A 20,729-nucleotide genomic window follows, 5' to 3' on the forward strand; every position below is an offset into this window, starting at 1 on the left:
TGAAGCCTGGGGTTAGTGCTGGCTGCAAGCTGAGTGGCGAAGACAACAGCTTTTTTGGATCACATGGCAAATGCTCTGTGTGAGCAATTGTTGTTTCCAAACTCCCTTTTTCATTCTGTTATGAACCTAAGGGGGAAAAAAAATCTCTGGTTTCTAAACAGGAGGCAACCAGAAGTAGGAAGTGGCGGAGCCAGAGCTGGACAGTGTCTCACAGGGAAGCAGTCACACACCCAGACCACTGGACAGTAGCAAACACCATGTTTTTAATGTATTTTTAGAATTATCTCAGTGCAAACAATAACCATGTATATTTGACAGTCTTTGAAAAGTTAATTTAATGGCAGCAACAGCAAACACTTAAAGAGGATACTGGCACAGTTTCTCCAGCTTTTTCTGGAAAGTCTTGAATAGTTGTTTCATTTTGTAATGGGTGAAGAAAAACTGACTGATCTGATAATTTTAGGGAGATTCAAGAAAGGGTCCTTTTCCCTTTTTGTCCAACTAAAAGGTATCTCTTCTCTGGGAAACCCACCAGATGAGTGAGAATCATAGAATGGTTTAGGTTGGAAGGGACCTTAAAGATCACCTAGTTGCATACCCCCTCTATGGGCAGGGACACCTCCCACTAGACCAGGTTGCTCAGGGCCCCATCCAACCTGCCCTTGAACACTTTCAGAAATGGGGCTTCCACAACTTCCCTGGGCAACCTGTTATAGTGTCACACCACCCTTATGTTAGAGAATTTCCTCCTAATGTCTAACCTAAATCTCCCCTCTTAAAGTTCTGATCCATTACCCCTTGTCCTCTCACTACACCCTTGTAAAAAGCCCCTCCTTGTCTTTCCTGTAGCCCCTTCAGGCACTGGAAGGCTGCTACGAGGTCTCCCAGGAGCCTTCTCTTCTCCAAGCTGAACAGCCCCAACTCTCTCTCTGCCTGTCCTCGTAGAAGAGGTGCTCCAGCCCTCTCAGCATCTTTGTGGCCCTTGTCTGGACTTTCTTGATGAGCTCCATGTCCTTCTTTTGTTGGGGGCTCCAGAACTGGACACAGTACTCCAGGTGGGGTCTCACAAGAGCTGAATAAAGGGGGAGAATCACCTCCCTTGACCTACTGGCTATGCTTCTTTTGATGCAGTCTAGGGCACAGTTGGATTTCTGGGCTGCAAGTGCACATTGTTGCCTCCTGTTGAGCTTCTTGTCCACCATCACTCCCAAGTCCTTCTTCATCTCCATGTTGTGATGCAGACTGGGGTCCAAGAACAACAGCTGCTGCAGAAACCTGCACCACACGGTTCAGGCCCAGAGCCCTGCATTTTAATTTTTAAGTAGATTCCTAATGAGAAAGCTTCTTAGATCTCTGAAATACTTAATGCACCATGCTTGCTGAATCTCCTGCCCTCCGGGACATTATCCTCCAAGGCTGCATTTCTCCATCCTGACTACAGGATTTTATGCAAGGATGAAGCTGCTGACAGCACTGACTGCTCAAAACACTGAACTAAAAAGGTGCTCATATTGCTATAAATACGCATCTGAAACAAGTCCAGGCTATGCTGAACCACTTGTGAGGAAGTTTGAGTATCTATTGGTATAACCCACTGCACTCAACGCAGGAGGAATAGCACAGCTCACACCCAGATGCTTGCAGAAATGGTGAAGTCTTTATACCGAAGAGTTCTACTGACTGTTTTATTAAGATCCTTTGAAAAATGGGTCTTCCAGCAGAAATAGCTAAAATAGTACTGAGGAGAGATACAAAAGCTCACCACCAACACATGTAACACCTAACTCATCTATAGCAGTGACTGTTTCTGAACAAAGTACAATGGAAGTATGTATTTCTGGGCTAGTGATGTTGAGAAAAATCGACTCAAGTTACTCTGACCAGGGTACAATACACTTATCTAAATCTGAGCTACTATTGCAGAAAAATAGCAACTTCTACAGTATGATTCATTTCATCCTTCAGTAGGTATCAAAAATAGTTCTAATAAACCACACTACAAAAGTACTTAGTTCCTTTCAATGGCCATAAAGAGAGTCTAGATAACTAAATGTGACATATCTATCTATCTAAAATTGCCAAGGCTTTACTATTGATGCAAGGACTTTTGATATGGGCCAAACCACCATGTTCATTCTGCAGCAGAGCATTCCCATGTCCCAGAACAAGTAAGAGCAGCAGTAGATTTGAGGAGTCTAATGGAGCCTTGTGGCTCTAATGAATCCCTATGATTTTTTGAGTATGTTTCAGTCAACAGTCTGTGTATTAAAAACTTCAGAGTGAAAAAATGGAATTTTTTAAACAACACAGCTCCATGGCTAATTATGTGTCCACAATTTCAAGGAAAATAGAGGCTAGTAACAGCAATACCATTAGGTGGTCTCCACCTCCTCCACTAACTCTAAGGGTTGTACTCTATGCTTTGCTAGCTAAACTTAAGTAAAATTACACCCTTGGTCCAAGCTAGTTGTCTAGACTGCCTGTCTGATGCTTCCACAAGCATCTCTTTCAATATGTTTGTATACCTGTCTTCTGAAGAGCTAAAAATTAGGGGAGAAGAATTCCAACCAAAGTGGTGGTTAGTAACTGGTGGTCAAATGTAGCAGGGAAGAGGGACCAAAGAATTACATCCAATATCTTAAGATTACAGATTTTTAGTACTCATCTATCTTCACCTTATTTTAGTCATTCAATATCCATTGCAACAGAGATGACTACATAAGCTATAACGTAAGATAAAAGAGAAAATGTAAGAGGATACATCACATGAGTGAGCAGCTCAAACACTTGACTTCAAGTAAAACTTAAATACACTGCATAAAGGCCAAACCTGTAATTTCTATATTACCTGGCTTTTGTCTTAAATTGCAAAATAACAACTTAGTCTTGAACTTGGCCACTCAGCACTTCAAAGAGAACGTCCTTTACTCCCTCCACGTGCCCTTGCATGAAGAGGGAACTAACACTTTTCCACCAAAGTCAACAAGCCATGCTGCTTGTCTCCACTCTGAGGGATGGGCTTAGGAACCTCTTCTGGCCAGCTGATAAGAGATGAGTAAGAGAACAGCTCTGCCTGTACATGTGAGACTGCTGTTCCAGCTCTTCCTGGGAGCAACCCAGGAAAACATACCAAAGAGCCATTTCCCCCTTTCAAATTTTACTAAAGTTAACATTTCTCTTTGTTTATTATTCATTTATTTGTATTCTTAGACAAGAATCCTACCCACAGGTTTTGAGAGGCTGAATACATTCTTTATGACACTGTACTAAACCAGATTAGAGTCTGTTTTGAAGGATCTTATTTTGAAGTTCTCCCTCCACGCCTGCAGTTCTCCTGCAGCTTCACAGGTGCTAATGGGGGGAAGCACAAAATCAAGAAACCTGTAGGTGCCTTCACCTCAGTGCTACCTTAGCTAATTCTCAGCATTACAGGAAAACATCACCGTCAGGGCAATTTTCTTAAAATACTTTTTCTGGAGAAATTCCACAGTGGCTGCAGGTGCACGGACAGTTTGTGAACAGTGAGTGCCTTAATATTAAGTTTTGCAATAAAACCTTGGGATAATAGTGAAGTTATTGTCTCCTCATTGATCTGACTTCACCAGCAACCTTAGAGGAAAATAATTTGAGCCTGCCTCCTGCCACAGAAATACCCCATAGATAAATCTTTTATCAAAGACCACAGCAGGCATTGTGCCTGAGTTTCAGCTGTCAAAAAGGAAGATGTACAGAAACTGTGCCAACTACCTTCTTCATATGCTACAACTTGTACCTAGTGCTGTTTTCTCACAAGCAGCTGGGAAGCTCCTTTTTGGGCTGACAGTGATCAACCTTCACCATCCTCATAGCCAAATTAAATTAATCAGCAATAAACACCAGGCCCAGTTTTCCCCTGCTCATGAGCTAGGGGAACTCATTGTTTTCAGAATATTCATTAGACTCTCCACTTACTCTAAAAATAGGAGGTTTTTTTCACAGCCAAGGGACTAGTGGGCAGCAGATTCATGCATTTATCTGTTCCACAATACAAGATATGATAACTATGCATACTAAGACTATGCCTTCAAGAGACAGTTGCCATAAATAGACTCCTCATTGTCAAAGCATTGGTTAACATTCACTAAAAGCAATTAACTAATTCATCTTCAGGGCAATCCTGTGAGCTAGGTAAAACTGATACAATTAATGCATGAGTAAAATGAGATTTAGGAGTTAAGTCAGTTGTCTGGGCAGAGGTCTTCACAGTCTAGTGGATTAGACATCTGTCTCTTCAACCAAAGAAGTTGAGTCTAATCCTTCTTCTGACATTGATTTGCTGTCTGACCTTATGGAAAGTCAATTAAGTTCTCTGCCTCAGCTGCCCTAGAGATAATGATACTTACCTATCTGGTGACATGTGGGTCCCTGGAAAATGTACCAAACAATACTTCTGTTGTATTTTTAAGGCCTATCAATGGAAAAGGTGTAACATTTAAGTTTCCTAGTTTTAATGTTCTTGCTGTCTTACCTAATTCCTCTTCCCAACACTGGAAATAGCTTGGGGGAAAGGAGGAATTTCTTAGGCTAAGATGTTGCTAGCCAAACTGTGGCTGGCATTAGAACATTTCATCAGATGCTGTTTAATCAGCAAATTTATTAAGAGTTCAGGTCAGCGCCAGAACTGCAATGGGAAGCTTATTTGAAGCTTGGCTGTGGAAGAAACCAACATCCTTCCCATGCTACCACGAGGTAATGCACAGGCTGCCACGGCCATCCCCACCGGGCACCCCATTCAAAGTGAGTGGAGCCTATTGCACCATCTCCAGCTCCCTTGTACCTCTACATGAGATTTCTGCAGGGTAATTTCTGTAGGTGGCCTTATCACTAGCAGGGATGCAAGCCTGGAGAGAGAGAACCTCGTGGAGCAGATCCACCTGATCTTGCCATCTCTGAGCACTGAGGCATTATATGTTAAGAGTAGGACAACTAAAGCCTGCTCTGTTCAGTTCAGCAGATGCCATCCTTGAACTTCAGCCTTCTCACCAGCATAGGTTTTCATGTTGTGACATAGGGCACTAAGAAGTACTGTTTCTGTAGATGGCATTTTAAATGCTTGGCAGGTATCTAGGCTGGTGGTGTGTGCATGTAAATTTATACCCCTTTTCCCGTATCTGACCTTGCTTTTAGTTATTTCTAAAAAATATTCTGTTGCTATATGTATAACGCCGCATAAGCCCGTAAAACCTCCCACAGTTCTAACATAGCAAGAAACCAGCCAAATGGGACATAAGAATTCAACATTTCCCTTCATTTCTGTGAGCAAGATTAACATTCCTTCTCTTCAATATTGGAGGAAAACATCAGGGCTTTTTTCCCTTTTTCTTGCTAAATTATACCAAGTGCAGTGAACGCTCCTGCAGCCAGAAAAATAAACTGCTCTTGCCTGTGATGGTCGCTTCCTGGCATACTTCCTGCTGCCAGTCTGCCCCTGAGCTGGCTGGTTGGTTTCACTGCCCTGCTCTCTCCACCTGTCTCTCTGACCTGTCAGCACTCGTCCCCTCTCCACCCTCCCTGCTCTATTGATAATGTGTTTAACATTTACTTTGATGCTATTCCTTGAGGCTTTTCAAAGTCCTTCTTGGTACGCAGACTGTTAAAAAGAAACCCTTTGGGGAAAGACAGAGATGAAGGCTAAAGCAAAAAGGGCATGTGCTCGTGTATAAATACTCCTGTAGGCTTTGTCCTGCTGCAAAAGCTTAAAGATGACTTAATGCAAATCCATATTGCTGTAAACAGGGAATAAATATTTTATTTTCCTAAAATACATCTGGGCTAATTCAAGAAACCCTGACTTACAGGCTGCTACTTGTGCAAACATCTGCATATTAAATAATAATAAATTATTAATGAGCTGTCAGATCAGTAACACAGATATTGCCAAGGCTGAAACATTGTCTATAGCTTGCCCCTATATATTCACTTACTGCAGAGGCTACTGGTGTGGACTAGCACAGGCCAAATGGCTTCATGTCTATACACCATGGAAGAGCTTAGCCTTGTAGTAACTTACAAAACATACTCTAAGATTGTATACTGAGTGTGACAAAGAGCATGGACTAAAAGCATATTCAGTCTTCACATGCTTAAAATATCTCTTATAAATGTTGGCTTTTCCCTGGGTTAAAACTACCTGTGTCCTAACAGCTGATTAATGTGTAACACATTTGGCCCAAGCAGAACATAAAATTGCATTCAGACAAACTGCTGGATTTTTGTCAACACTATTGAAGACTGTACTCCTTCTAAAAGTTTGTAGCTTTTATAGTAATGTTATCTTCTGCACTTGCATGTTTGGGGTTTTTGTGTGTGTCTTACTATACGGAAAGTTGGAACCTGCACCTTACAGCACCTAATCTACTAACTCACTGAAGCATCCATTTAAGGTTGAGCTTCAGATCTCTTCTGCATCAGGCTCTTCATTTAAACTTGTATCTTTAGTTTTATATTGTATAATTTTCAAGATTTCATAAAACTATCCAACATATCATAGAATCACAGAATGGTTTGGGTTAGAAGGGACCTTAAAGATCATCTAGTTCCAACCCCTCTGCATGGGCAGGGACACCTCCCACTAGACCAGGTTGCTCAGTGCCCCATCCAACCTGGCCTTGAACACTTCCAGGGATGAGGCATTCCAGGGATGAGAACATCCCAGTTCCACAGTCTGCACTAGAGATCAACAGGTATGACTTCAGCTTTTTCCATCAGTAAAGACTATGTAATACCAGGAAGAACAACTTATTTTTCTTCTTCATTGTAATTCTTTGCAGTAGCTTTTGTTTAACTCTGTATAGAAATAATGATACTTTCCTGAGAGGTAGTTTCCCATTTCTAAGTTTGGAATGAAATGGATGGTTTGCATGGCATTTTTTAAGTTGAGTGTAAAGTCAGATTGGCTTTGCTGTAATGTTGTTGAAGTAAATGGACACAGCTGAACCTGCAGTGACCTTGGAAAATATTGGTGGCTATTTAGATGAAACTGGGTCTATCTCTATTGGAAGAAGGCAGTGAAATCAGGTTCATCTCAAGTTTGGTGATTTGGTAATCGTAAATGTAAATACTGTTTTTATTTCTTAGTATGATCACTAGAAGACAATGCCTAGGCAGGATTAAACCAGGGCTAAGTCAGACGAGAAGCAAAACTTAATCTTGCTAGGATTAGTGACTCTAAATTGATATGACTGAAAAAAACATTGGAAAATGCTGAACTTAGGTGGCTTTGGGGACTAGCAAAGTGCCTTGCCTGGTAATTTTTAAGTGTCTTTAGAGACACTGATTGCACCTGGAACCTCTGATTTGATTACTGAAATAAGAAAATGTCTATTGTAGTAGTCTCATCTGTACTTTAATTAGGAGCTTTGTATTTAAATATAACTATTTGATCCCCTGAGGTTATTTTTAAAGTAATCTTCTAGCAAGGCAGCAGTGGGGTGGATTACAGGCTTGGAATTGAGGAAAAATTATCATTCAGCTTGTTTAGAATAATGTGTGCATATATACACGTGTATGGAACATCATGTAACAAGATACAGGACTAGATATATTAAAGCCAAATGGAAAGATATTTCCTCTTTTAATATCCTAGATCTCTTTTAAAATGTGCAGTGTAGAGATATTGCACTGCAGTCTGAGTCACATAAATACCACAAGAGCACATCAAGCTGATACTGTCCAATGAAAGCTCCATTTTTCTACAAATGTAAAACCAAGTTATGAACTTAGCTGTCTGTACCTACTGCTCCACCTAATAGTGGCTGTTACACTTGATGTGGATAAATAAGACATATCACCCATCAGCTGAGCTGAAAAGCAGCAGTGCCAGATAAAGCACACTCATGGAAAATGAGGAGCAGGATAGTGGCAGGGGTGGCAGACTGGGGGTGCTAATGAGCAATGTTAAAAGGGGAGAGGGGCTAGGAAAGGTGAACGATTTCTACAAGATGTGGCTGAACATGAAAAGCCAGGTAACAATGGATTTTTCCAGTTCTTATTTCAGAAGAGAACTTACAGCTTCCAAATTTTAATGGGCAAGCATGTGCATCCATGGGGAAATCTTCAAGCTGCATTGGACACTCAGCAGAGATGGTCAATCTGTGGGAGAGTAAAAAGAAAACACATTAGTTTTTTTTCTGGTGCCTTCCCTTTAGGCATTCTGATGAGTGCTGACACAAGCAAGCTTTTCATAAAGGCTCCTTACTCCTGCTGAAATCACAGCAACCCCCTGTTAAACTGAAGAGAAGCCAGGTGGACCACTGTTGTGTGAATGCCACAGGCCTTATCTAGTAATGCTGAGATAGGCTAAATGATTTTATTTATGTAACCTGTCCCAGCAAGATCACTCTTTCTTACTAGCATGGGAAGGAAGTTCTTTGCTGGAGCTTCTGCCAGAAACCTTATACTTACCTACTTGCTGTAGATACTGCAACAGGACTAGGAATTTGACTCCTGAGTATAGCACTGGTACAGACATAAAGCAGCACTTACTTTATATATAGATGTAACTATTTAAGTATACAAAAATATTTATTTATTTTAAAAGTATATTCTATAAATACATATAATGATATATACAGCTCTATATTAAGTCAATGACATATATATACTACTTTATATAGCACTACAGTTAGTTTCTGTGGAAATCACATGGTATCCAGGCAGACCATTTCAGTTTCACATACTGTGAATTACATGGGCACCTTGTCAGGAAAAAACAACAGGGTCATTTTCCCCAGCATATTGCCTGGGGAAGCAATTCTATCCTGGACTGTCCTGCCAGAAATTCTTGAGCCATAGTGGACATAGGGGTAGCGAAGGAAAAACTCTTGGGAAAAAAATAGACACATCCCATGGACGTTCTGCATGACTGGCAGATTTAGCTGAACACAAATTAAAATAGGAGGTAAATTTCAGAGCAGGGCAGTATTAGTTACAGTGATATAAAATACACCAAGGGAGCCAAAGCTTACCTTTCTAGGTGCACGCAGCACATAAATCATAGAATGGCTTAGGTTGGAAGGGACCTTAGAGTAACATCTGGTTCCAACTTCACTCCCATAGGCAGGGACACCTCCCACTAGACCAGATTGCTCAGGGCCCCATCCAACCCGGTCTTTAACACCTCCACGGATGGGGCTTCCACAACTTCCCTGGGCAACCTTTTTCAGTGTCTCACCACTCTCACAGGAAAGAATTTCTTCCCAAAATCTAATCTAAAAATAGCCTCTTTCAGTTTGAAACCATTACCCCTTGTCCTCTCAATACCAACCCTTGTAAAAAGCTCCTCCCCAGCTTTCCTGTAGCCCCTTCAGATACTGGAAAGGCCACTATGAGGTCTCCCCAAGAGCCTTCTCTTTCCAGGCTGAACAACCCCAAATCTCTCAGCCTGTCTTCACAGAAGAGGTGCTCCAACCCTCTGATCATCTCTGTGGCCCTCCTCTGGAGGCAATCCAACAGCTCAATGTCCTTCTTATGTTGGGGGTTCCAGAACTGGACACAGCACTCCAGGCTCTCATGAGAGCAGAGTTGAGGGAGAGATACCACAATCAGAATCCATTTTGATACTTGCATAATATATATGGTTTGCTCAGGATAGTGAGGATGCAAATCCCATTTTACTTTATGAATACCCTCAAGGCTTCCTCATCTCACCCTGCTATTCTGCCTCAGAGGCAACAGACCAGAGATACCCACAGCTTCACAGACTGCCCAGTGCCGGGGTGATGCAGGGCTCTGCTGGAGGGCAGCCTGGTTCCTTACCAAACTGCTGCCCAGAGGGGCAAATATCTGCAAAGAAATCCATAACACTCTACTACCAGAATGCAAAAGTACCCTTTCCTACCACAACAGGCACACGCAGCCATACTCCCCATCTATATACACTTACCACCTCCTATGATCACACCAAAGTGAGTATTCTTGCTACATGATCTTCTGTCCAAAGGATCATAAAGAGTAAAAATCTGTACGTGTACAGATGGCACAGCATTCAGCCAGTCCTATTCAATACAACATAATGATGCCTTGCTGGGGCACTCCAGCTACATGGACAATAAATTGGGGGAAACAGCTCCACTCTCTGCCAACACACAGAAATTCTGGAGCTTTACCAATAGCTGGAAATGGCAAAATAAGCACAGAGAAATGCAACAGATTCAATGGCTTGAGTTCATATAATGAGGATGAGCTGGGAAACAGAGAGGGGAAAAAGGCAAATCCTAAAGACTAATAGAAAATATAAAGACAATACACAGTACGAAGCAGAAGGAAAAAAAAAAATCCAGCTCAGAACAGAGATCATTTGTTGAGAACAGGCAGGAAGTTCACAATACAGAAAACAAATTAGTGAGGACTGAAATACCTGCCCTTAGGCAAAACTGTTCTTGAACTTTTATTTTTGTAAAAGAAATTTCAAAATCACCAAAATATGGAGTTGACTGCAGTAGGGGCTACCCTTGGGCACCAAAACCAGCAAAGCCACAGTCACTGTGAGTGCTACAGGGATGAATTAAACAAGCTGGTTCTAGTACTATCCTGCCCAGAACTTTCATCCTTTTCATAAAAATCACTCTAATGTGTACTTGAAAGAAAGGCTACCGTCTCTCCCACACATAATTATATTTTCTGTACCTAGTATTTCAAATGTAATCTTCTTGATAAATTCAGGAACCTTGCTCAAAGTGCCATAAGAAAGCCAGTGTGTTTTACTGCAGTCCATCTCCTGTCTCTAACAACAGTTCAAGTATGTTGTTTCAAAGGCTGCAGTTTGACAACATTTTAATACATATACTTGTATTTTGCAAACATCAAAGGAAGGATCTCTATATCCATCCTACCAAGGCAGCAGCTATGGAATAAGAAACTGAAGGACAATTTAATGCAGAATTGTGAATAAAACCTTCTGTTTCACCTAATTGTCCTATCAGTTGCATCTCTGGAAATAACCTTTGTGTGTAATGAGGAAGGCTGTAGATATTCCTCAACTGTGGAGAAGTGAAGATGAGGTGCACAGTGACTGTGACCTAGTGAAATTTAACTGAGTCCCTCTAGAAATTATTTTTGCCTGTCTTAAATGAAAAAGTAGCACAAAAAGCTGGAGGACACTTGGCTGCCACTACCTGTCTCAGAAGCTGCAAAGACCCTGGTGGTGCCAGGGCTGCTCCTGTGCCCTCTCTGAATCCCTCATCCAGCAAAAGGCAGCACATCCCTTAAAAGGATGGTGCCTGCTGCAGTCCTCTGGGTCTAGCCTACTGGTAAAGAGAACTGAGTTTAGCAACTGTTTGGATTCAGCCTTTCTTTTCATTAGGATGAGTTCTTGGGATGAAAAAGTTCCTTTTGCTTGTTATAAATTGTATCTACATGCTTCTTCAGTTTCCCCCTGCCTCCACCCTGGGGCCACCCTTAGTCTGGCCACCCTGAACAAACGAACTGCCTATACCTATTTCTTACATGCTATTCTTGAAAAGCATGTAGCCGAGCCTCTTACATATATTTAAAATGCTTAGTGAACACTCTCCTAGCTACTTATTACAAAGTGTGCATTACCTGAGGCTTGTGGAGTGTCTTACAGTGGGCAACACAACAGGAAACTTGGCTGTGGGTTCTGATACACCATGTAAATCTCACCACCCTCAATTACTGCAGAGCTCACTGTGACAAAGAGTAGCTGTTTCTCATTAGTGTGTGAGGACAGAGTGAAAACAGAGTCACTAAACTGACTCCTGGTTCAAAGAGACTGGATTTTCTATTGCACACACAGAAAAAAACAAAGGCAGCACAGCAGCCATCTCTTACAGTCAGGGGGCTGGAAGCATGGGTCACTGCACACAGATTTGCTTCCAGGTGCAGAGTACAAACTACATATTCACATCATAGCTGCAGGAGTCACAAAGACATTGGTATCTGGGTCTGCTCTTTCAAACACCACCTGGGTGTTTCAAACCCACCTGGGGTGATATTTGCACACTTTAGCTTTTAATACTGTGTTAAAGCTTAGGTACCCTTTGCATACCCTAGTTGACACAGCTGATTATAACCAAATTACTCCCAGTTTGCATTTATGGAGAGAAAGGAGGTTTTGGCGTGCATATAACAAACAGCCTTTGCCAATCCTTTTAATATGGTCACTCCAGAATGATCTTGCTGTGCTTGCTGCAGTAGTTATCTGAGCTAGAGACAGTCTCAAACTGCAGTTCTTTCCAGCAGAAGCATTTAAAAGCTTCCCTCCTCCACCATCATTCTTGCTTAATAAAAGCCCTATGGGATTAATCTCACTCAAACAGAGGTTTTAACAAGATTATAAGTGGTTGTTAAAGGTCCTTTACAACGGGAGGATGAAACTCTGATTTTATTGAAGTTAATGGCAAAATTCTCCCTGACTTCAATGGGGCCAGTATTCTCCTAAAATATGTAACAAACCCTGGTTACAGCTGCTGCTCTAATATTAACAACAAAATTGCACTTTCATAATGCTCCAAACACTTAAACTGCTATCCAAATGTTAATCAACCACCACAATGCTATAGCATACCTTAAGTATCTGAAAAAAAAGTTAAGTCTACAAATTATCATCCATAATTGAACATGAAAGTTTAATCAAAGCTTTGTTAGGTATAGCCTTTACATAGAACATAAAGTGATTACTGATGTTCTGTTTCCACAAATTATAGACACGTAAGTGAATACCCATCTAAGAAAAGCACAATGCAAGCAGCAAGAGTTCCTCACTCCAGAAAAGTCACCTTCAACAATTTCCACTGGAGAATTAAGTAAGACAATGCTTTCCAGAGGCTGCTGCATTTTAACAGGTGGGGGGAGAAGGAGGTGTTAGAATCAAGGATGTTGAATTCAAGGACATGGCAAGGAACTAAAAGCAGATGTTTGGGAGCCAGTCACCTGCAGCAAGCGTGCTTTAAGGGGAGCCCAAGGCACTCTGTCCTGCAAATGCTTGTTTTAAAGGGGTTCCAGTGCCCCCCTGCTGTTTCTGTGGTTTCCCTCAATGGAAGTCCATAAAGCAAGGTAAAACTTGCTGGAAGAAACTCTGTTTCTTATCAGACCAATTGGTGCAGTAAAAAACCGAAGCCTTTTGGCAGCCAAACTCCTTCTTGAGGTGATCTGCCTACCTTACTTTCCTAAAGAAACTTTAGACCAATATGGCTATGCAGCTATAAATGCTATAGCACAACATCACACCCATCTATTTTATAGTTTCATTAAAAAACCTCTCCAAGCTTTCTCTCCTTGCTGGTCTCTTACACATAATGACCTGCCCTTGAAACCCCATGAGGAAGGCCTTCAAATCTCTCCTCTGCAGTAGCTTCTTATTTTTACCAAACTGTTGAACTAAAAACCAAAAATCTAACTAGTACTAGCAATGCTGAGAAGCTGATGCAGTTGTTCATGCAGGCAAAATGGGAAACAACATCTCAACCAGGTCACAATTCATTATGCCATGCCACATATTGCCCTGAGTCTGCACATGCTGCACATTTTGACTATGATTTCCTCAGCACGGGTCTTGGGTCGCATGTTCAACTATGTGCTAACTGCCATTAATACAACTATCCCTGAAGTGCTGTGTAAGACAGAGCTCTGAGCTTCTTTTTTGCTCTCAAGAGAGACCAGCCCCAGCTACTGGCAGAACCAGCCAGCAACAGCAATGCCACCCATTCAGAGGCTCATCCACCCTCCCTTTCAGTGGAAGAAAACCCAAGTACATGAGGGAGAAGGGAGCAAAGGAAGCTCCTGCAGGCGCCCTCAGCAATGGAGGATAAGAACTATGATGGACACAGCACAGTGAACCCATCCTCCATTTGATACCACCTGTTAGACAATTTGCTTGCTGCAGGTTTTCTGACTGGCCAAAGGGGCTATTCTTCCTCCATTTCTGCCTGTCAGTATGGCATATATTCTCCCTTGGATGAGGGTTACCTGGCTGCACAGCCTCCCTGCTCCCTCCTCCCAGTTCACACAACTTTTGTATTTGTGTGGACAGGCACAAAACTGCACGCAGTATTTTTTACAGAGAAAAAAAGAGCTGGATTTAGAAAGTAACAAGGCACAAGGGGTACCAGATAGGCAGTACCAGCCTGTTAGGGCTCTCACATCTAGACTGGGATGCAAAGACATGGGAGGGTACATAGGAAGAATTATAATCTGGCTACCCTAAATAGAGAGCTGAGATCCTTGGTTGTTTTCCACAGTTCAGACTAACAATCTAGAGCTCCCAAAATACCTCACCAGTTTCCTTTCAGCAACTTGCATTTAACCCCAACCTCTTATTATTCACTTCACATTTCTACGTCTTCCTCCCAGATCACCAGGCATCAACATCTCCTGCCTTTTGTGTGACTTCAATGCTTCTCCACGCCTCTGAGTGAAGGGGACATGCATCAAACAATTTGACGATATTCTCTTTCACAGGGAAACACATACACATGCCAATTTTATGTACCCCTGTTGATACGCGGAGGAGGTTGTTTAGCCATTCAAGCAGGACATTATCGTCTGGTTTTTATGCCTTACCTCAGAAATGCTACAGCTCCTGAACAATACAGCCACGAACTCCCAGAAAAATGGGCAGGCTGTAGGTGCTTGCTGCTCCAGACAAAGTACCCTCTGATCCCTCAGCTGTTTTACACCATAAGTGGTCATTAAACAGACCTCAATTAACCATCTGTTTCCTATTTATACCACCACCAGCACTAGCACCTGCTGCAGGTTTAAGCACCTGCTTGCTATAGTCAACCTGAGAGAAGGAAGGTCCAAATCTGAGTGACATTTGACGGTCCCCCATACTAAACCATGTTCAACTATGTATTTGGCTCCTTCTTTCCACCCAAATCTCCCCAGGTGTTGTGGTTTGGGCCCAACACAACAACAAAGAACCAGCCACAAGGCTGCTCACTTAACCCCCCCACACACACTCTGGGATAGGGAGGAAAAAGACCTGGATCAAGACAAAGGACAAGGAGGGTTCTTCACCGATTAAGGTCCAAGGCAAAACAGACTCAACTTGGGGAAAAATAATAATGTAATTTCACACTGATCAAACACACCCAGGACACAGAGCAGGGCTTGCATATGTTACCCCACCCCTCCCTTCTTCCCGGGCCCAAATCCCTTTGTTCCCAGTTTCTCTCCCTCCTTCCCCCCAGCGGCACAGGGGGACAGGGGATGGGGTTTAGAGTCACTTCACAGGCTGGTGGTTCCTGCTGCTCCTTCCTCCTCAGGAAGAAGGATTCCTCACAGTCCTGCCCTGCTTCCCCACGGGGTCCCTCCCATGGCAGAGAGTCCTCCACCAACCTCTCCTTCATGAGTCCTTCCCACGAGGTCCGGAGCTGCTCCAGCCTGGGCTTCCCACAGAGTCAGGGGCTGCTTCGGGAACAGCCACCTCCCCTGGCCCCGGGGTCTTCCACAGCTGGGCAATCAGAGTCCACTGGCAGCAAATCCTCTGGCCACAACATCCAAGTCCAGTGGCCAAGTTCCCCCCTCCTGGCACCTTCAGGGAATGTTCCACCACGTTCCTCCATGAGTGCAGGGGGACAGCTGCCATCTCGCCATGGGCTGCAGGGGAACTTCTGCTTGGGCACCTTCTTCCCCTTCTTCCTCACCAGCCACCTCTGCCTCTCCAGCTCAGCTCTTCTCCCTTAAGTCATTCTCTGCTCAGGTGTTATCTCAGCTCTTTCGTATGTTAATGGCAGAGGTGCATCTCTTGTCCCTCTAATGGCTTCTTGGCTGGGTTTGGAGCAGGGGCAGCTTCTCAGCTTCTCACCGGAGCCACCCCTGGGGCCCTTCCCTCGCTACCAAAGATCCCGCCAAACCAAACCAGCACACCAAGACACAGACGCAGTTAGGCAGCTGGATGGGAGCTTCCTGCTCCTACCGAGACCAGTGGGGCACAATTTCCCCCAGGGCATGCCCTCTGTGTCCTTGCACACAAACAGGGTTGAAGCTGTGTCTATACCTCAGTGACACCTTCAGAAGAGATAGGAAAGCAAAAGCAGGTAGAACAGGAGAGATAAGTATTCTACTGTATTCTAACACTGGACTGAGCAAACCTAGAGATAGTGGCTTAATTGCTGCTGAAGTTTTTAGGATGCAAAGATAACAGCGAAAACATAGTAGGTATTTATTATTTTGACTAAGGAGGTTTTGCCATTTTTCCTTATATTTTAGCTGAACCTCCAAGTCAAAACATAGTTTTTGGGGGTTTTTTTCTGTTGTGGGTTTGTTTTTTTTTTTACATGGACAAGGCATCTGAGTGCATGAGCCACTGAAAAGATGACTGTGGAGCAATGAGACAACCTTATGTAGTCTGACTGAGACATTAAAATAATCCAGGGTTTTATCATCCCTTCTGGTCCCGAAGTTTCCTGGCTCAAACCCCTGAGAGGAGTATGCACAGGGAAGGCCAGCCTTGCTTGCAGAAATTCTTCCTAGGGTTTTCTACTGGTTATAGTGCATATAATGGACACAACCTCAGGATTTTAGCCAGAGCCTAGTGAAAAAGACCTGCTTCATAATTTAGAGCAACTAGATGGAAATAACACTTTGGAATTTCTTGCATGACATAATATGATTGTAAGACACAAATTTGTGTATGTGGTTTCAGAAAATTTTAATTTTACAGTGGGAAATTGAATAAGTCAGGCTGAACATCAATATAAGATAAGCTAATGTAATAGGATATCTTAGAAACTGAGTTATCCAAAGGCAGTGTCTTAAGGCTCCTATAGAACAGAGTAGACTAAAGACTAGAAGCAGGCACAGAGGACTACTCATTAAATGACAAGGCATTTTTTCATCTGCACCATCACACCAAAACACTTTTCCTGTAGAAGGGCTGAAGAAGTCAAGAAGAAAGGAATGGAATCACAGAATCATAGAATGGTTTAGGTTGGAAAGGATGTTAGAGTAATACCTAGTTCCAACCTCCCTCCCATGGGTAGGGACACCTCCCACTAGACCAGGTTGCTCAAAACCCCATCCAACCTGGCCTTGAACACTTCCAGGGAGGGGGCAGCCACAGCTTCTTTGGACAACCTGTTCCAGTGTCTCATCACCTCAGAGTGAAAAACTTATTTTTAATGTCTAATCAAAATCTACCCTCTTCCAGTTTAAAGCCATTACCCCTTGTCCTACCACTATATGATCTTGCAAAAAGTCCCTCCCCAGATTTCTTGTAGACCCCTTCAGGTACTGGAAGGCCACTATAAGGTCTCCACAGAGCCAGCCTTCTCTTCTCCAGGCTGACAGCTGTTGCTGTCCATGCCCACTGCACGACTTTACTCAGCTATATATATGTTCGTATTTTGATTAGATGAAACGTTCAGAGAAGGCAAAAAACTTCCTACAGGGTAACTGGTATAACACAATCCAGGATTAACTTCTAACTCCACCGTGGTATGTTTATTGGATCAGACGTTTCCGAAGCATCTTAGATCAGGCTCCTGGTGATTTCTTTTCTGAAGCAGCCTCGAGAAGCTCTCCAGCCTTCCTAAGCCCTTTATTCCTCACACTCATGCTTTTACTTTCTGACTGCTTCAGATATCTATATCAGGTCATTCCTGAGTGACAATCATCAGTACCAAATATCCTGCTCCTCAAAACCCTTCTACCTCAATTCCCTTGCAAAATCCCATCTCACCTAGGCCCTCAATGCATCTTCCTGATCCTCCACTCTTGACTCAGCCATAGGTACGTAGCACCCACCAACAGCTACCTGGCCTCTGGAATCCCTTGCTAGACAGCCCTTTCCTTACCAACATTGTGTAGGCTCTTTCTTTCATCTAAACAAGCACAGGCAGATTCCAATTTATTGGGGTTTCTTGAGCTTCTCCTAAGGTGCACTATATTCCCTCCTACACCCACCTAGACAAAAGTGGAGAACTGAACCCAACTGAAGTGCACTCACATGTGCTATGCATGCGCAACCTTGAGCTTTATGTCTCATGGAAAGGAAAATGTGCAAGTCCTTCAAAATACAGCTACAGAACCAGCTGCTGGCCAGAACAGTCCATTGCTTAAGGTGGCTGGCACACTACCCATCTCCAGACTACATAAGTATGGGGGTAGAAAACACCAGTAGAAATAAGTAAGTAGGATGGGACTCATAACAAAACACAGACATCAACAGTAACAGCTGTTACCCTGTGCTCCTTTTCTTCCACAGTGAAAAAAAAACAGGAACTCCCATAAGTGTGAGTGGAGAGAAAAAGACATCTTTCATACTAAACTAGACAGCTGAAGTAATGTAGACACTGAACTCCTTAAGAACATTTCTCCCCTGCACTAGAAGCAATTCTGAGCCAAGAGGCTCAGCTGCAGCCACCAACATTACAGATAACTAAAATCAGCTGAGGTGAATGCCACCTGTCCTGCCTATTGCACTCCACCACAGTGTATTCTAGATTACTTATTTGCAGCTCTGATCTTTCAGCTCAAATATAAATGTACTTCAGGGGACTGTATTTCTGATTAGGTGGATGAAGATTTTAATTTCGGTCTAAGAGAAATGACTAGGGAATTCACTTTAATGTTATCCTCCCCAGATAATAAACAAAGATAGCGTAGCCGTAACAATTCTTCAGCATCTACCAAGTACTTCTGAAGCCCACCAGCAGCAGAAGCTGGGACCTGTCTGCAGATTTGGGTGAAGAGAGAGTTGCCAATGCAGCTGTGCTTTCCTGGGGGTGCTCAGGTTGCACCCCTCAGGGCCCTCTGGTTTCTGTTCAATCACCCTGCGCCCTCCATGAACCCTTAGGGACATCAGGTTGTCTTTGCTGGTTCATTCTTATGAAGTTGTGGTCTGTGCTCAGCACAGACCTGGAACTAAAGATGGACCTTTTGTAACCCCTCAAATTCCAGGCAAGCATCTCTCTCATCTAAGGATGGCTGGTTCTGGTTTGGGTTTTGTCTTTTAATCAATTCTGCCCTTGCCGTGTGAATTTCCATCTCTGTGATGGAGATCTCTGCAGGGCTCTGCCCACTTTTATTACCAGCAGAATAAGCTATTGTCATGCAGTCTACACAGGGACTATATTTGGGCAGGCCATAATTGCTCGTTTTGAATGTATTACACCACAGCCTCCTCTGATGCCTTTTGCTCCCGGTGGGTAACTCCAGCCATGGATTTTTCAAAACAACAAATCTTGGTTCCTTGAAGGATAACTTTTGAGAAATGGGGCAACGTGCAATCAAAGCAGAGAGACGGGTACTGAGAGGCTTGGTGTTGAAACAAGAATCCTGCTGCTATCCTCAGGGAAGGGCCTTTCACTATTTTCTTTCACTCTGTCAAAATCTGCATGGATGAAAAGCAGCTGAGAGTCTTTGCCACCACGGCACTTATTCATTCCTCTGCAAGACTCAGCCCCATGTGAAGAAATTGGTTTTTTCTTCCAGCTTCAGTCAGTTTGAGGCTCGAATATGAAAGAAAAGGCAGCAAGTCTAACACAGGGAAAGGAAGTATACAGTTGTATGGCTTGATAGCTCCTAATTAGTTCTGTTATGTTTATACAATGCCCAAAAGCATTGACAGATCCCTTTCTGGAAATATAAATGGATGCATAAATGAAACCTTCCCTTTGAAATAGAACAACATATTGAAATTGAACAGAAATGTTCCCATCTAGACGACTGACTGAAAAAAGTTGATTTTAAAGCATAGGTTGGCTGGTTACTCCCTGCTCAGGGCCACACAAGCCAACCTGCATCTGGGAAAGGCCGCCTTCTGGCAAAGTCAGTGCTGAGAACCCACACATTTTTCATAGCATAATTTCCTCTTAAAAAAACCCATGCAAACATAACCTGGCTTTCCCAATGGAAGTCTTGAAAGCAGCCCCGTATCAGGCAGTCAGCTGGTTTTATAATCAGCAGCTCTACAGCATAACTGGTTAGCGTGCTAATCAAGTGCTTCACAGAAGGCCAGACTTTGTGCTAACATGCACCCAGGACACGTGTACACTTGCACATACAGTTTTAATGCTCAGCGTTAATGTAAGAAACAGTATTTTCAGCACAGACAAGCCTGCATAGTCGCTGCAGAACAGCAAGCAGTGAGGTTATGCTGCCATCAAGCGGAAAACCAGCCCACACACTGCTGAATTTCAAAGGTCTTTCAGGAGCGGTAAAGATAACTGCATTTCAGGGCTGTACTCAAAATTTTGGAGATTCTTAACACTATACTAACAAATGTCTGCAGTCTCCAGCTGATAAATCATACATTTGCAGATTATGGCGACAGATTTAACCAAAACCACTCTCTGGCAATCCCTCAGTCGTCATAATGCCACGGGAAAAATCTGTTTGTACACTCTTCAGATATAAGACCATGTCACATTTAAAATCTCAAATTACATCAGATGCCTGGCAGTTCTAGTGGTAGCAAAAGGGGTTTGGGATTCTTTAAAAATGACCGTGAGAATGGGGTTCTAAGGAATCTAGCCCTTGTGAGGACACAGAAAGATTTTTCAGTATCTACAAGCTGGTAGAAAATAATTTTAAAATGCTTATGGGCTGCTGGCAAAAAGCTAATGTATGGTCCAAAAGCTTAGATATAGTGAGCATGCTCTACTTCACACAATTTCTGGCTTCTTTGCAGCTTTTTTCCTGGCATTCTACGGCAAAGTTTATCAGAGCTTCTGTGTTTGTAGCCAATTCCCATTGAGTGAAAAAATGCAGCTCACTGAGACATG

The 20,729-nt window shown here is 43.0% G+C and overlaps 1 protein-coding gene across 4 annotated transcripts in view; it reads right to left on the reverse strand.

The window, feature by feature from the left end:
* Window positions 1-20,729, reverse strand: part of GABRA5 (gamma-aminobutyric acid type A receptor subunit alpha5) — a 57,568-nt gene that overhangs the window by 21,517 nt on the left and 15,322 nt on the right. For all 4 annotated transcript variants that reach the window (XM_051608624.1, XM_051608620.1, XM_051608621.1 and 1 more), the window contains exon 6: window positions 8,048-8,130. In XM_051608624.1, coding sequence (XP_051464584.1) covers window positions 8,048-8,130 — 83 coding nt within the window. The remainder of the gene's footprint in view (window positions 1-8,047; window positions 8,131-20,729) is intronic.

This window comes from Apus apus, chromosome 1 (assembly GCF_020740795.1).
Source record: "Apus apus isolate bApuApu2 chromosome 1, bApuApu2.pri.cur, whole genome shotgun sequence".
Lineage (NCBI taxonomy): Eukaryota > Metazoa > Chordata > Aves > Apodiformes > Apodidae > Apus > Apus apus.